This window comes from Anomaloglossus baeobatrachus, chromosome 11 (assembly GCF_048569485.1).
Source record: "Anomaloglossus baeobatrachus isolate aAnoBae1 chromosome 11, aAnoBae1.hap1, whole genome shotgun sequence".
In the NCBI taxonomy this organism is placed as follows: domain Eukaryota; kingdom Metazoa; phylum Chordata; class Amphibia; order Anura; family Aromobatidae; genus Anomaloglossus; species Anomaloglossus baeobatrachus.
This window is the reverse complement of record NC_134363.1, coordinates 34,180,190-34,196,306: the sequence shown is the minus strand read 5'-3', so window position 1 is coordinate 34,196,306 and position 16,117 is coordinate 34,180,190. Positions and strand designations below refer to the sequence as shown.

The 16,117-nt window shown below is 50.4% G+C and overlaps 1 protein-coding gene across 2 annotated transcripts; it reads right to left on the bottom strand.

Annotated features, from left to right (window-relative positions):
• Positions 1-332: 332 nt before the first annotated feature.
• Positions 333-16,109, bottom strand: PAFAH1B3 (platelet activating factor acetylhydrolase 1b catalytic subunit 3). Of its 2 annotated transcripts, none has more exons than XM_075329041.1 (6): positions 16,001-16,109; positions 12,751-12,837; positions 10,848-10,937; positions 3,118-3,234; positions 1,177-1,299; positions 333-1,002 (listed from the first exon to the last, which is right to left on the bottom strand). In XM_075329041.1, the coding sequence occupies exons 1-6, from the start codon at positions 16,070-16,072 to the stop codon at positions 730-732; spliced, it is 762 nt and encodes a 253-aa protein (XP_075185156.1). In that variant the 5' UTR covers positions 16,073-16,109; the 3' UTR covers positions 333-729. The 2 variants fall into 2 exon arrangements, with proteins under 2 accessions (XP_075185156.1, XP_075185157.1); XM_075329042.1 differs by having other exon boundaries at positions 16,006-16,085.
• Positions 16,110-16,117: the final 8 nt, after the last annotated feature.

The following is a 16,117-nucleotide window of genomic DNA, read 5'->3' as shown; positions in this document are numbered from 1 at the left end:
TGGCTGCAATACCAATTACAACCTATAGACAGGAGTGGCGCTCTATCAAACACCTTGCGGCAAACCTTAATTAAGGGGGTTATCCGGAGTGCTGCCGATGACATCACAACCCGTTTGCGCGATCGATGGCATCTGGGTCGTAACGCGATCGGCGCGGCTCACTTCCAAACACCCCTTAATGAGGTCCGTCGTACGACGCAACCTTAAGAGTTATGGCAGATGAAGTATCCGTAACGGGGGTCCAACGGCAGTTACCTTGGCTTTTACCAAGCCGTCCCCCCCACCCCCCGGAGTTTTGGGACCCCCGATTTAATGCACCATCCACAGACTGCTCAGTGTCACAACACATTTATTACACGGTTCGGAGAATCTCCCCGGCCACATCTTAGTGTTGTGAACATACGGGTGGTATATGGAGCGGGAGGGGGGGTCACGAGATCATGAATTATACGAAAAAGAAGAAAAAAGGTAATACTGTACAAAAGATATAAAAACCAAAACGGGACATACAATACCGGGGGGAGGGCACGGGGTGGTCCGTCTGTCCTCTGCATAGGCAGTGACGATTACATAAAAGGTGGGGGTTGCTCAGGGGTGAATGCAGGACAAGCTACCAGTTTCCCTTTACCTAGATCTTTGGAAGAAGTATTCCTCAGAGGGGGAGCCCTTTAGAGAATCTATATCCCCCCCCCTCAAACACCCTGGAAGTTGATCACACGGGATCGGGTCTTAGCTCTGCGGCGCGGCCGTTCCTCGGCCCTCCAGCAGTTGGAGTAGTGTTTGGTGTAGAGTCTGGCACACGCGGGAGTATCCCAGCCGGCTCAGATGCAGGTAGTCATACATGTCGTGGTGGCTGATGGTGCCGTCCGAATGTACAAACCCGGGGTCCACGTCTAGAAGGACCGCGTTGGGCGTGGACTGCAGGACTTCGGCCAGCAGCTCGTTCACCCTCCTGTTCCTCTCCCGCAGGGGGTTCGGGTTTTTCCCTCGTGGCAACAAACCCTGGAAAATGGAATTGAAATATTAACAAGGGGACTCCAATATTACACTAAGGGGGTGAGGGGGAACTGGAAAACAAAAGTAGCTACTACCCCTCTATTAAAATCAATGGGGGGGGGCCGGAATATGGTTGAGCGGGTCCAATCACTTATGAAGACAAATCTCAACGTCACTCACCAGCACGATGACTTTGGCTTGTGGTTGCCTTTGCTGCATGCACCGCACAATGGCTTGAATCCCACCAGCGATCTGCTCGGCCGTGTGCCCCATGTTGTATGTGCCCACCCAAAGCACGATGATCTGGTGGGAAAGAAAGCTTCCGTAAGGATGAGGCTGAGGGGACTCAACAAAGAAAGCCTGCGAGTCCTGCTTCCTCCACCCACTCATAGAGAGCCTGTGAGTCCTGCTTCCTCCACCCACTCAGAGAAAGCCTGTGAGTCCTGCTTCCTCTACCCACTCATAGAGAAAGCCTGTGAGTCCTGCTTCCTCCTCCCACTCATAGAGAAAGCCTGTGAGTCCTGCTTCCTCCACCCACTCAGAGAAAGCCTGTGAGTCCTGCTTCCTCCACCCTCTCATAGAAAGCCTGTGAGTCCTGCTTCCTCCACCCTCTCATAGAAAGCCTGTGAGTCCTGCTTCCTCCACCCACTCAGAGAAAGCCTGTGAGTCCTGCTTCCTCCACCCTCTCATAGAGAAAGCCTGTGAGTCCTGCTTCCTCCACCCTCTCATAGAAAGCATGTGGGTCCTGCTTCCTCCACCCTCTCAGAGAAAGCCTGTGAGTCCTGCTTCCTACACCCTCTCATAGAGAGCCTGTGAGTCCTGCTTCATCCACCCACTCAGAGAAAGCCTGTGAGTCCTGCTTCCTCCACCCTCTCATAGAGAAAGCCTGTGAGTCCTGCTTCCTACACCCTCTCATAGAAAGCATGTGGGTCCTGCTTCCAACACCCACTCATAGAGAAAGCCTGTGAGTCCTGCTTCCCCCACCCATTCAGAGAAAGCCTGTGAGTCCTGCTTCTTCCACCCACTCAGAGAAAGCCTGTGAGTCCTGCTTCCTCCACCCACTCATAGAGAAAGCCTGTGAGTCCTGCTTCCTCCACCCACTCATAGAGAAAGCCTGTGAGTCCTGCTTCCTCCACCCACTCATAGAGAGCCTGTGAGTCCTGCTTCCTCCACCCACTCATAGAGAAAGCCTGTGAGTCCTGCTTCCTCCACCCACTCATAGAGAAAACCTGTGAGTCCTGCTTCCTCCACCCACTCATAGAAAAAGCCTGTGAGTCCTGCTCCCCCCACCCACTCAGAGAAAGCCTGAGTCCTGCTTCCTCCACGCACTCATAGAGAAAGCCTGTGAGTCCTCCTTCCTTCACCCACTCATAGAGAAAGCCTGTGAGTCCTGCTTCCTCCACCCACTCATAGAGAAAGCCTGTGAGTCCTGCTTCCTCCACCCAGTCATAGAAAAAGCCTGTGAGTCCTGCTTCCTCCACCCAGTCATAGAAAAAGCCTGTGAGTCCTGCTTCCCCAGCCAACACCATGAGTAAAAACACTAGATAGGGATAAAGCGGTCAATCATATTAGTGTTTACAGTTTAATTTCTATAGAGGTCAAAAGTGAGTATTACATAAAACCCACATTTATCAAATAGTTTAAAATAGTGAAGGGGTGAAAAATTGGGGGTGTACTTCAGGGAAGTGTTCCAATAATTTCAGGGTTGTTTTTTTTTTCTTCAAATAGGGCAAGACTTTTTTTGCTTTCTGCTTACACATCCTGCATCCACCACTAGAGGGAGCTCACTGCAGTGGTCCTTGCACTGCCTATTGGATGCAATGCAATGCTCCCCCTTGTGGCGGAAGAATAGAATTTCTTTTACAGCTCAAGTGATAAATACAGTACACCCAATATCTAAACACCCATAATATAAAACTTCTGTAACTCTCAGTGAATAAAGACACTTATCCATAAGCTGAAAACTTCAGGATGGAAAGAAGACCATTCACTGACAGAAAGCCGAGATTATGAGCGGTGAGGATACGACCGACTCTTTCTGCTCCATACTGTGCAGATGGGGATGCCGACATCCTTCTTCTTTCCATACATTCTTTATCTTCTATATACTCTGTGATTTACCTTTGGTTTGATGTGCTCCAGCTCCCCGTTTTCCAGTCTCCATAGGACGTGATGGGTGCCGTCACCCAGTCCCCCGAAGTTCAGAGCGTGTAGTGGGGAGAAGAGCTCCCTCCAGATCTGGGGGCGAAGAAGTCATACAACAATAAGCCGCTATAAAAGAAAAGAAGGGAATTTTGTTTACTTACCGTAAATTCCTTTTCTTCTAGCTCTAATTGGGAGACCCAGACAATTGGGTGTATAGCTACTGCCTCCGGAGGCCACACAAAGTATTACACTTAAAAGTGTAAGGCCCCTCCCCTTCTGCCTATACACCCCCCGTGGAATCACGGGCTGCTCAGTTTTAGTGCAAAAGCAAGAAGGAGGAAAGCCAATAACTGGTTTAAGCAAATTCAATCCGAAGGAATATCGGAGAACTGAAACCATTCAACATGACTAACATGTATACCCCCAAAAAACAGGGGCGGGTGCTGGGTCTCCCAATTAGAGCTAGAAGAAAAGGAATTTACGGTAAGTAAACAAAATTCCCTTCTTCTTCGTCGCTCTATTGGGAGACCCAGACAATTGGGATGTCCAAAAGCAGTCCCTGGGTGGGTAAAATAATACCTCGTGATAGGCCGTAAAATGGCCTTTTCCTACATGGGGGCAACCGCCGCCTGCAGGACTCTTCTACCTAGGCTGGCGTCCGCCGAAGCATAGGTATGCACCTGATAATGCTTGGTAAAAGCGTGCAGACTCGACCAGGTAGCCGCCTGGCACACCTGCTGGGCCGAAGCCTGGTGCCGTAATGCCCGGGACGCACCCACGGCTCTGGCAAAATGGGCCTTCAGCCCTGAGGGAACCGGAAGCCCCGCAGAACGGTAGACTTCAAGAACTGGTTCGTTGATCCACCGAGTCAGGGTGGATTTGGAAGCTTGCAACCCCTTACGCTGACCAGCGACAAGGACAAGAGTGCCTCCGAGCGGCGCAGGAGCGCCGTGCGGGAAAAGTAGATTCTGAGAGCTCTCACCAGATCCAACAAAAGCAAATCCCGTTCACATTGATGAACTGGATGACAAGACGGTAAGGAGATATCCCGATTGAGATGACAGGGGGATACCACCTTAGGGAGAACTCCTGAATCGGGCGCAGAACCACCTTGTCCTGGTGAAAACACCAGGAAGGGAGATTTGCAAGACAGCGCTGCTAGCTTGGCCACTCTCCGAAGAGACGTGACCGCCACTAGAAAAGGCCACTGTCCGTGAAAGGCGAGAAAGGGAAACATCCCTCATAGGCTCGAAAAGCGGCTTCTGGAGAGCTATTAGAACCCTGTTCAGATCCCAGGGCTCTAACGGCTGCTTGTAAGGAGGGACGATCTGACAAACCCCTTGCAGGAACGTGCGTACCTGTTGGAGTCTGGCCAGGCGCTTCTGAAAAAACACAGAGAGCGCAGAGACTTGTCCCTTAAGGGAGCCGAGCGACCAACCTTTTTCCAACCTGGATTGCAGGAAGGAAAGGAAAGTAGTCAATGCCAATGGCCAGGGAGAAACGTCCTGAGCCGAGCACCAAGCTAAGAATATCTTCCACGTCCTGTGGTAGATCTTGGTAGAGCTTGGTTTCCTAGCCTATCCCATGGAGGCAATGACCTCTTGAGATAATCCTGAAGACGCTAGGATCCAGGACTCAATGGCCACACAGTCAGGTTCAGGGCCGCAGAATTCAGATGGAAAAACGGCCCTTGAGACAGCAAGTCTGGCCGGTCTGGTAGTGCCCACGGTTGTCCTACCGTGAGATGCCACATATCCGGGAACCACGACCTCCTCGGCCAGTCTGGAGCGACGAGGATGGCGCGGCGGCAGTCGGACCTGATCTTGCGTAGCACTCTGGGCAACAGCGCCAGAGGTGGAAACACATAAGGGAGCCGGAACTGCGACCAATCTTGAACTAAGGCGTCCGCCGCCAGAGCTCTGTGATCGTGAGACCGTGCCGTGAAAGCTGGGACCTTGTTGTTGTGCCGGGACGCCATTAGGTCGACGTCCGGCATCCCCCAGCGGCGACAGATCTCCTGAAACGCGTCCTGGTGAAGAGACCATTCCCCTGCGTTCATACCCTGGCGACTGAGGAAGTCCGCTTCCCAGTTTTCTACGCCCGGGATGTGAACTGCGGATATGGTGGATGCCGTGTCTTCCACCCACGTCAGAAACCGCCGGACTTCCTGGAAGGCTTGCCGACTGCGTGTCCCCCCTTGGTGGTTGATGTATGCCACCGCTGTGGGGTTGTCCGCCTGAATTCGGATCTGCTTGCCTTCCAGCCACTGCTGGAAGGCTCGTAGGGCAAAATACACTGCTCTGATTTCCAGAACATTGATCTGAAGGGTGGACTCCTGCTGAGTCCACGTACCTTGAGCCCTGTGGAGGAGAAAAATTGCTCCCCACCCTGAAGACAATGAGGTGGGAAGAAGCCACCACCGAAGAGACTCCTTGGCCGCCTGAGAAAGAGAAACGTCCCTGTCGAGGGAACGTCGACTCCCCGTCCCATTGGCGGAGAATGTCCCCTTGTAGTGGACGCAGATGAAACTGCGCGAAAGGGACTGCCTCTAATGCTGCTACCATCTTCTCTAGGAAGTGCATGAGGCGTCTCAATGGGTGCGACTGGCCTTGACGGAGAGATTGCACCCCTGTCTGAAGTGAACGCTGTTTGCCCAGCGGAAGTTTCACTATCGCTGATAGAGTATGAAACCCCATGCCAAGATATGTTAGCGATTGGGTCGGGGTCAGAATTGACTTTGAAAAGTTGATGATCTACCCGAAACTCTGGAGAGTCTCCAGCGCAACGATCAGGCTGTGTTGGCATGCCTCTTGAGAGGGTGCCTTGACGAGTAGATCGTCCAAGCAAGGGATCACAGAGTGACCCTGAGAGCGCAGGACTGCTACTACTGCAGCCATGACCTTGGTGAAGACCCGTGGGGCTGTCGCCAGACCGAAAGGCAGGGCTACGAACTAAAGGTGTTCGTTTCCTATAACGAAGCGTAGAAACGCTGGTGCTCTGGAGCATGTCCATTGATGCTAGGAACTCTTCTTGAGACATTGAGGCGATGACGGAGCGGAGGGATTCCATCCGGAACCGCCTGGTCTTCACATGCTTGTTGAGCAGTTTTTTAGGTCCAGAACAGGACGGAAAGACCCGTCCCTTTTGTGGCACCACAAACAAATTGGAGTAAAAACCGTGACCTTGGTCCTGGAGAGGAACAGAGATCACCACTCCTTCTGCCTTTAGAGAGCACCCGCCTGCAGACGAGCACCGGCTCGGTCGGGAGGTGGAGAAGTTCTGAAGAATCGGGTCGGAGGACGAGAACTGAACTCGATCCTGTACTCTTGAGACAGAATGTCTCTCACCCAACGGTCTTTGACCTGTGGCAGCTAAATGTCCCCAAAGCGGGCGAGCCTGCCACCGACCGAGGATGCGGAGAGAGGAGGCCGACAGTCATGAGGAAGCTGCCTTGGTAGCGGTTCCTCCGGCTGCCTTCTTTGGGCGTGACTGAGCCCGCCAAGAATCTGAGCTCCTCTGAACCTTTTGAGTCCTTTTAGACGAGGACAATTGGGCCCTGCCCGAGCCTCGAAAGGACCGAAACCTCGACTGTCCCCTCCTCTGTTGGGGTTTGTTAGGTTTGGGCTGGGGTAAGGAAGAATCCTTAGACTTGGACTGTTTAACGATTTCATCTAATCTCTCACGAAACAGTCTGTCACAGAAAATGGCAATTAAGCACTTTTTTGGAAGCAGCATCTGCCTCCATTCCCTTAACCCCAAGGCTCTGCGTACAACCACGGAGTTGGCGGACGCCCCTACCGTACTGCTCGTAGAGTCCAGGACAGCATTAATAGCGTAAGACGCAAATGCAGACATTTGAGAGGTTAAGGACGCTACTTGCGGAACAGATGTACGTGTGACGATGTCAATCTGCGCCAGACCAGCTGAACTAATTTGTAGTGCCCATACGGCTGCGAATGCTGGAGCAAACGACGCGCCGATAGCTTCATAGATGGATTTCAACCAGAGCTCCATCTGTGTCAGTGGCATCTTTAAGGGAAGCCCCATCTTCCACTGCAACTATGGATCTAGCCACAAGCCTGGAGATTGGAGGATCCACCTTTGGACACTGGGTCCAGCTCTTGACCACGTCAGGTGGAAAGGGATAACTTGTATCCTTAATACGTTTGGAGAAACGCTTATCTGGATAAGCGTGGTGTTTCTGAACTGCCTCTCTGAAGTCAGAGTGGCCAGAAAAGTACTCAATTTACGCTTGAGATACTGAAATGGAATTTCTCCTGCTGTGAAGCTGTCTCCTCCATTGGAGGAGCTGAGGGAGAAATATCCAACATTCCATTGATGGACGCTATAAGATCATTCACCATGGCGTCACCATCCGGTGTATCCGGCTTGAGAGCGGTCTCAGGATCAGAGTCCTGATCAGCTACGTCTGCCTCATCATTAGAGTCCTCCTGCTGGGACCCTGACCAGTGATGAAGCCGAGTGCCGCTCCCAGCGAGCTCGCTTAGGCTGTCTGGGACTGTTGTCCGTGTCAGAGCCTTCACCCTGGGATGCATGGGACCTCCCCGGAGCACTGATTTGTTCCAAATGAGGGTGGCCCGGGAGCATTGAATCAACATTGCCCATGGTCTGTCTGGACTGCAAAGTCTCTAAGATGTTAGTCATAGTCACAGACAATCTATCAGCCGAAACTGCCACTCCATCCCTTTCCATGGACAGGGTTCACAGGTGGTTCCTTTGGCCACCTCTAGCAGAGACCCCGGCTGAGCGAGTGCTACAGGGGAGCATTGCACACAATGGGGGTCAGTGGAACCTGCCGGTGGAACGGTATCACATGCAGTACAAGCAGCATAGAAAGCCTGTGCCTTGGCACCCTTGCTTTTTTGCTGCTGTTGTCTAGCCATCTAGGATAGTATATAGCCAAGAATAGCGACCGTACAGTGCAATGTATAGCATACAAGCATAAAGTACAAATGAACACTTCAGCACATGCAATACACGCAGCATAGAAAGCTTGTGCCTTAGCACCCTTGCTTTTTGCTGCTCTTGTCTAGCCATCTAGGAGGGTATATATCCAAGAATAGCGACCGTACAGTGCAGTGTATAGCATACCAGCATAAAGTACAAATGAACACTTCGGCATTAGTGGGGTCAGCACTTCAGGTGCTGCTTACCGCCCGCACAAACGCGGGTGTGTGGTCGTCAGAATTGACTGGTTGCCCAGAGCTTGTCTCCCTTCTCCAGCTCGGACTGCATGCAGGAATGGCCGCCAGCGTCCTGTGAAGAGGGGCGGGCCGTGGGCGTGCCCCAGACAAGAGCGGGAAACTGGCGTCCCACTGTGTCCAGTGAAGGGGGCTGGAGAATGCAAAGCAGACTCCAGCTCTCGGCGCTGACTTTCTGTACAGCGTCCCGCCCCTCCCCTGACTGGCAGGGCTGGGGGCGGGAACGAAACGAAAACTAGGCCGCAAAGCCGGGGACTCGAGTAATAAGCGCGGCCGTCCTATGTGCACGGCCAGCGCGGAAGTCCCCGGCGCACCACAAGTCCCAGCCGCGCCACAGTGTAAAACACCCAGCAGCGGCCGGCGCGGCAGTTCCTAATACATAAATTCACTCAGCTAAGCTGCAGTGAATAAAAGCACAAGCGCTCCGCGCTGTTGTCCCCGGCGCACTAACACTCCCAGCAATGCTGGTGTGTGTGTGCGCGATGTGTACGGAGACACAGAGTACCTTAATGTAGCAGGGCCCTGTCCCTGACGATACTCAGCTCCATATCCAGCAGGTTCTCTGGGTCTGTGGATGGAGCCCGGTCTCAGTGCCTGGAGACCTGTAAGATCCCACTTCGCCCAGAGCCCTGAGGGGGATGGGGAAGGAAAGCAGCATGTGGGCTCCCGCCTCCGTACCCGCAATGGATACCTCAACCTTACAAACACCGCCGACAGAAAGTGGGGTGAGAAGGGAGCATGCTGGGGGCCCTAGTATGGGCCCTCTTTTCTTCCAACCGACATAGTCAGCAGCTGCTGCTGACTAAAAACAGTGGAGCTATGCGTGGATGTCTGACCTCCTTCGCACAAAGCATGAAAACTGAGCAGCCCGTGATTCCACGGGGGGTGTATAGGCAGAAGGGGAGGGGCCTTACACTTTTAAGTGTAATACTTTGTGTGGCCTCCGGAGGCAGTAGCTATACACCCAATTGTCTGGGTCTCCCAATAGAGCGACGAAGAAAATATATATTACACGCCGTGATGAGAGCTTCCTCCGATCCTGACAACTGGGCTGTGAAATTAGGTTGTCGCAAATTTCATAGGGGCACGAACATTGGTTCTTACTTTTGAAAGGGTTACTCCTCATCCATCAGATAGGGAATAACTGGGGTCTGATCCTCACAATATGGCTCTGCAGCCCAGTCCTCATTCAATACAGGGCCCCGGAGCCCATTTTTTGGGTCCCGATTCCATGATTGCTGGGGGAACCATGAACCGGGAACAATAACGGAGCTGTTTAATATAAATAAATATACAAAGTACCACAATGGGTCCAACGCTCACCCCTCGCTCCATTCATTCTCTATGGAGCAGTGGTGAAGCATGAGCATTGCCGATCAGTGCAGGTCCCATCAGTCGAGATACTGTATGTATATATATATATATATATATATATATAAAAATATATTATATATATAAAAATATATATATATATATATATATATATATATATATTTATTATAAAAAAGCTGTACTACCCGGCTTCGCCCGGGTTAATAACTGCTGTTAACAAAATAGAATGAATTAAAAATGTATTCTGCACACAAACACCACAAAACAAATAGATAGAAATGTAATTATAATGTCTGTCTCCCCCTCTGTATACATCTCTCTGTCTGTCTCTTTCTCCATCTGTCTCAATCTCTTTCCCTGTCTGTCTATCTATCTCTTTCCCTGTCTGTCTATCTCTGTCACTTTCCCTGTCTGTCTCTGTCTGTGTCTGTCTCTTACCCTGTCTGTGTCTGTCTCTTTCCCTGGCTGTTTTGTGACACCCCAACATTCCATATAAGGGCGTGGCTGCGCATTCTTCTGAAGTTCTGGCTGCACTGTGGCTCCCAGCTCCATTTGCTTTAATGGAGGCAGGTTTTTTGGTGAATAACTGTAAAGCGCGGGGTTAAAATTTCCCCTCAAAACATAGCCCTTGACGCTCTTGGGGGCCAGAAGTGTGAGCGTGCAAAATTTTGTGGCTGTAGCTGCGACGGTGCAGATGCCAATCCCAGACATACACACATACATACACACATTCAGCTTTATATATTAGAGAGAGATAGATAGAGATATATACACATATTATATATATATATATATATATATATATATATATATATATATATATATATATATATATATATATATATATATATATATATATATATATATATATATATATATATATATATGGTATCTCCTCCAGATACCGACCGATGGGACCTGCACTGATCGGCAATGCTCATGCTTCACCACTGCTCTATAGAGAATGAATGGAGCGAGGGGTGAGCGTTGGACCCATCGCGGTACTTTGTAACATGTTTAAAAATTCTCCATTCTGCCGATGGGTACGGATCCAAGTGGTCAGTATCTTGAGGATAAGTGATAACTTGGGGGAAAAAAAACCCCTCTACTCTCCCGCAGGAACCCGCTGGGCATCATTCCCGAGCCTCTCACCTCCAGTTGGTGCAGCAGTTGCAAGTTGGAGTCTCCAATAAAGACGACCTCCGGCTCCTTATCTTTGCTGCTGGCCACAAAGTGATTGTGCTGAAAGACAAACAAGAACAAATTTGAGTCAACCGATCCATCCCGATTTCCAACAAAAAAAAAATAATCCTGTAAAAAAACAGTAAATGCAAGACAGGGAGGAGGGGGATGCAGCTGCAGGTTCTAAGGTCTGAGACTGCATGCTGCGAGAGGGGAGACACTTGATTGGCTCAGAGCACACACAACATAAAACAACAGCTGCTTGCTCAGCAGGGATGGAGGCACAATATACAGGGGCCAAAGAGACCAAATCTGTAAGTGTGGGGGTATCGTGCCCTCCACTAGGATGTATCCCAGAAAGGAGGATCGTGCTCTCCACTAGGATGTATCCCAGAAAGGAGGATCGTGCTCTCCACTAGGATGTATCCCAGAAAGGAGGATTGTGCTCTCCACTAGGACATACCCCAGTATGGGGGGGCGGGAATCGTCGTGCTCGCCACTAGGATGTATCCCAAGTGTGGGAAATCCTGATGCACATTGTTGGCAATATTACAAAAATTTGGGCAAGTTAGGAGTTGTGGTTTTGCAGTACTGTACAGAGAAAGCAATAATTTGTCTATGGGATTGAAAGAGGCAGCGATTGCCGAACACCGCCCCATTCATTGTCTATGGGACTGACGGAAGCAGTGTATGCAGTTACTGCTTCATTCATTGTCTATTGCACTGGTAGCAGCAGTGTATGCACGGCCACCACCCCATTCATTGACTATAAGACTGATGGCAGCAGTGTATGCACAATCACCGCCCCATTCATTGACTAAGACTGATGGCAGCAGTGTATGCACGGCCACCACCACATTCACTGTGTATGGGACCGGTGGCAGCAGTATATGCACGACCACCACTCCATTCACAGTCTATGGTACCGATGACAAGTGTATGCACGGCCACCGCTCCATTTATGGTCTGTGGGACTGATGACGGCAATGTATGCACGGCCACCACCCCATTCATTGTTTATAAAACCAATGGCAGGAGTGTACGCACAGCCTCCGCCCCATGCATTGTTTATAAAACTGATGGCAGCAGTGCATGCACGGCCACCGCCCGTTTCATTGTCTATGGGACTGATGGAGTAGAGCATATGCATGACCCCAGCCCTATTCATTGTCTATGGGACCAATGGCAGCAGTGTATGCACAGCCACCGCCCCATTCATAGTCTATGTGACTGATGGAGACAGTGTGTTTGATCTTCGCCCCATTTATTCTCTATGGGACTGATGGAGACAGCATCTATCTATGAGACTGAAGCAGGCAGCCTATCAGCGGCCAACGTGTCATTCATTGTCTATGGGACTGATGGAGACAGCACATGCACGGCCAGCGCCTCATTGTAATCTACGACTTAGAGGACCCAATCTTGCAGCAGTCGGACCCCCAGCCAAGCAAGCTGTGGTCAGACCAGCTACACATATCATCATTCAGAGTCCAACTACAGCCTGCAGTATCCTGACCGGCCGCGGGTCTCTGGACCCAAACTCATAAATATATAGGAGGATGAAAATTTGGGAGACCTCCAAGGGGTGCGGAACTTGTGATCCATACTTAGACTGGGTTTGGTGATTTGCGGCAACTCTAGCGGGGGGCATCTGCATAGTGTCAGGCCTCTTGCCTAATCTAATACTATGGCGGTCACTAGTACGCCTGCACGGTGCACTACACGTATCAGTCATATACATCTTGCAGTATGGTGACCGGGTATTAGTAAGTACGGACGCTGTTTTTCCTGCGATGGCATTGAGTGAGCTGTAGTTTTGCAGCAGAGAGCAGCAGCCGATGGGTGTAGTAGTATACGACCTGTGAGTACTGACCACAGACATCCAGCGCCCGTCCCCCTGCACGTCGGGCACAGGTGTGGGGACCGCCGCAGGGTTCTTGTCGCCGTCACACATCGTGTCCTGGAGGAAATATAAGAAGAGAACGTTGCGCAGCATGAAAGATTTCCGTCCATGTTGGGAGTTGTAGTTGTAGGAGGTGAAGATGCGAAAGTCTCAAAATCAGCAGCAGAGGGCGCGGTGACGCCACCGGGCGCCAACAAGGGCAGACTGTATGTACCGGGACCACCACAGCAGAGAGGGGGTGTTACATGCCGAGAATGGAAGAGTATGTGATATAACAAGGGGTTGGTCATATAGAGGGTCCGCAGCGCTGCACACGCTGTCACCTGATGACCAGCAGTGACCTGAGCTCTGATCGCGGCTATCACTCTGGCCTCCAACACACATCCGTGAAAAGCACACACGTGTCATACGGGCCGTTTTTCAGGTCCGTTTTCCGTTTTTAACTCCGTTTTTATGGTACGTGTGGAATCCGTGTGTATTGCGTATCCTAGCCGTGTGCGCGTGTTGAATGTCCGTGTGTGCGTGAGATATGTAAGTGACATGTCCATGTGTTGTCCGTGTGAAATGTTCCGTGTGTGATGCACAATGACGTTGCTACATACCCGCTGACAGCAGAGTCGCGCGCTGAGAATGAACTCAGGTGAACTGTAAACGACTTCATTGTCATCCCGCGGCTCTGTCTGTGTCACGTCCTGATTAGCGGTCACCTGTGAAGGACTCACCGGTGACCGCTAATCCCCTGAGTGACTGAAGTGAGCAGCGTGATTAGCACTGCCGTCACTCAGGCTACCCGCGGCTAGCTGGATCCTCCACCCGTGACCGCAACTGACCTGTGACTTCATCACTGTCACTCGGGCGACTTGCAGTCACAGTTGGAGGATCCAGCGGTGGCCGTGAGTAACCTGAGTGACATCATCGCTGATTGCGCGGCTCACCTCAGTTGCTGCGTGGAGCTGTCAGGAGCGGCGGTGTCTTCTGCAGCTCCTGTCACCTTCATGTAGCAGAGCTGGAAGCGACGCGGGACCTCCGTGGATTACGCCGGATATGGATGGCTTTTTCGGGCTTAATAAATTGGTGAACGAGGGTATTTGTTAGTGTTTATTATTCCAAATAAAGGATTTCTTCAGGTGTATGTATTTACTGTAACTTACAGATTAATCATGGAAGGTATCTCGGGGAGACGCCTGACATGATTAATCTTGGACTTAGTGGCAGCTATGGGCTGCTGCCATTAACTCCTTATTACCCTGATTGCCAACGCACCAGGGCAAATCGGGAAGAGCCGGGTACAGTCCCAGAACTGACGCATCTAATGGATTCGGCTATTCTGGGCGGCTGCTGGCTGATATTGATAGGCTGGGGGGCTCCCCATAATGTGGAGCTCCCCATCCTGAGAATACCAGCCTTCAGCCTTTTGGCTTTACCCTGGCTGGTATCAAAATGAGGGGAACCGCAAGTCGTTTTTTTTAAATAAATTATTTATTTATTTTCCTGCTCGCTATTGACACGCCGACCGGCGGCTGTGATTGGTTGCAGTTAGACAGCTGTCACTCAGCATGGGGGCGTGTCTCACTGCAACCAATCATAGGCGCCGGTGGGCGGGGAAAGCAGGGAATACGAGATTGTTTAATGAGCGGCCGGCTTTTTCAAAATAGTAAAAGCCGCCGGAGTTTTTTTAACAGCCGTGCAGCGCCGCGCCGGTGATCGGGGAACGGCGAGTATGAGAGAGGAGGGGAGAGACTGACCGACAGACAGCGAGAGGGACAGATAAGACAGAAAGACCGACCGACAGACATAGAGAGAGGGTCAGACAAGACAGAAAGAGACCGATCGACGGACTGAGGGAGATTGACTGACATACACAGGAAAAGAAAGAATGACCAACATCGCTAGAAAAAAGCACAAAACGTACACGGAGCATACAGAGATACATCCGTGTCACGTACGTGTGCTCATGGACCCATAGACTTTCATTGGGTCCATGTGTGCGTGTTCCGTGCAGAAAACGGACATGCTTCCGTGCAAAACGGATACACATACGTAACACGGACACACGGACCGTATGGAATAACGCACGTGTGACCTCAAACATAGATAAACATTGGTGCACGTTTGTCCGTGTCTCCGGTATATACAGAAATGGACCAAACACGCACGTGTTTAATGGATGTGTGTTGGAGGCCTCTAGGTCAGCTGCAGATAGGCGTGAGCAATCCCAGAAAAAAATAAATAAATAAAAAAAAAATAAATAAATAAAAAATAAAATTATATATATATATATATATATATATATATATATATATATATATATATATATATATATTTTTTTTTTTTTTTTTAAATGAAATGTCTGAATTTTTTGCCATTTCAGTCGATATTTTAGATTAGAAGGTAAAATGAACGCCGGGAATCAAATTAAAAAAATGCTGACAAGAAGGAAGAAAAGAGCAAAGTAAAAGCGGAGGTGTTGCCCATAGCAACTAGTAAGGAGTTAAACTGGAGCAAAGGAAAAGCAAAGTTGCCCGTAGCAACCAGTAAGGGGTTAAACAGGAGCAAAGGAAAAGCGGAGGTGTTGCCAATAGCAACCAGTAAAGGGTTAAACAAGAGCAAAGTAAAAGCGGAGGTGTTGCCAATAGCAACCAGTAAAGGGTTAAACAAGAGCAAAGTAAAAGCGGAGGTGTTTCCATAGCAACCAGTAAAAGGTTAAGCAGTAGCAAACGAAAAGCGAATATGTTGCCCATAGCAACCAGTAAGGGGTTAAATTGCAGCAAAGGAAAAGCAGAGGTGTTGCCCGTAGGAACCATTAAGGGGTTAAACTGAGCAAAGGAAAAGCGGAGATGTTGTCCATAGCAACCAGTAAAGGGTTAAACTGAAGCAAAGGAAAAGCGGAGATGTTGTCCATAGCAACCAGTAAAGGGTTAAACTGAAGCAAAGGAAAAGCAGGTGTTGCCCATAGCAACCAGTAAGGATTAAACTGAAGCAAAGGGAAAGCAGAGATGTTGTCCATAGCAACCAGTAAGGGGTTAAACTGCGGCCCAGGAGAAAGCGGAGATGTTGCCCATAGCAACCAATCTGCAAAATGAAAGCCGGATTCTGATTGGTTGCTACGTGCAGCTGCTCCGCTCTTCCTTGGCGCGCACATGTAGCAAGTTAGGTGCACATTCCCCTCACGCCGCGTCCTGCAGCCCCCACATATCGCCGCCAGTGTGATTCTCCGCACCTCACCTGCTCTTCCCTTCTTCCACTGTCTCCAGCAGGAATCCTCCCTCCCGGGCCGCACCACCGAGCACATACAGCGGGGGAACTCTCTCCAACAAATCTCGCTTTCCAGGCCAAA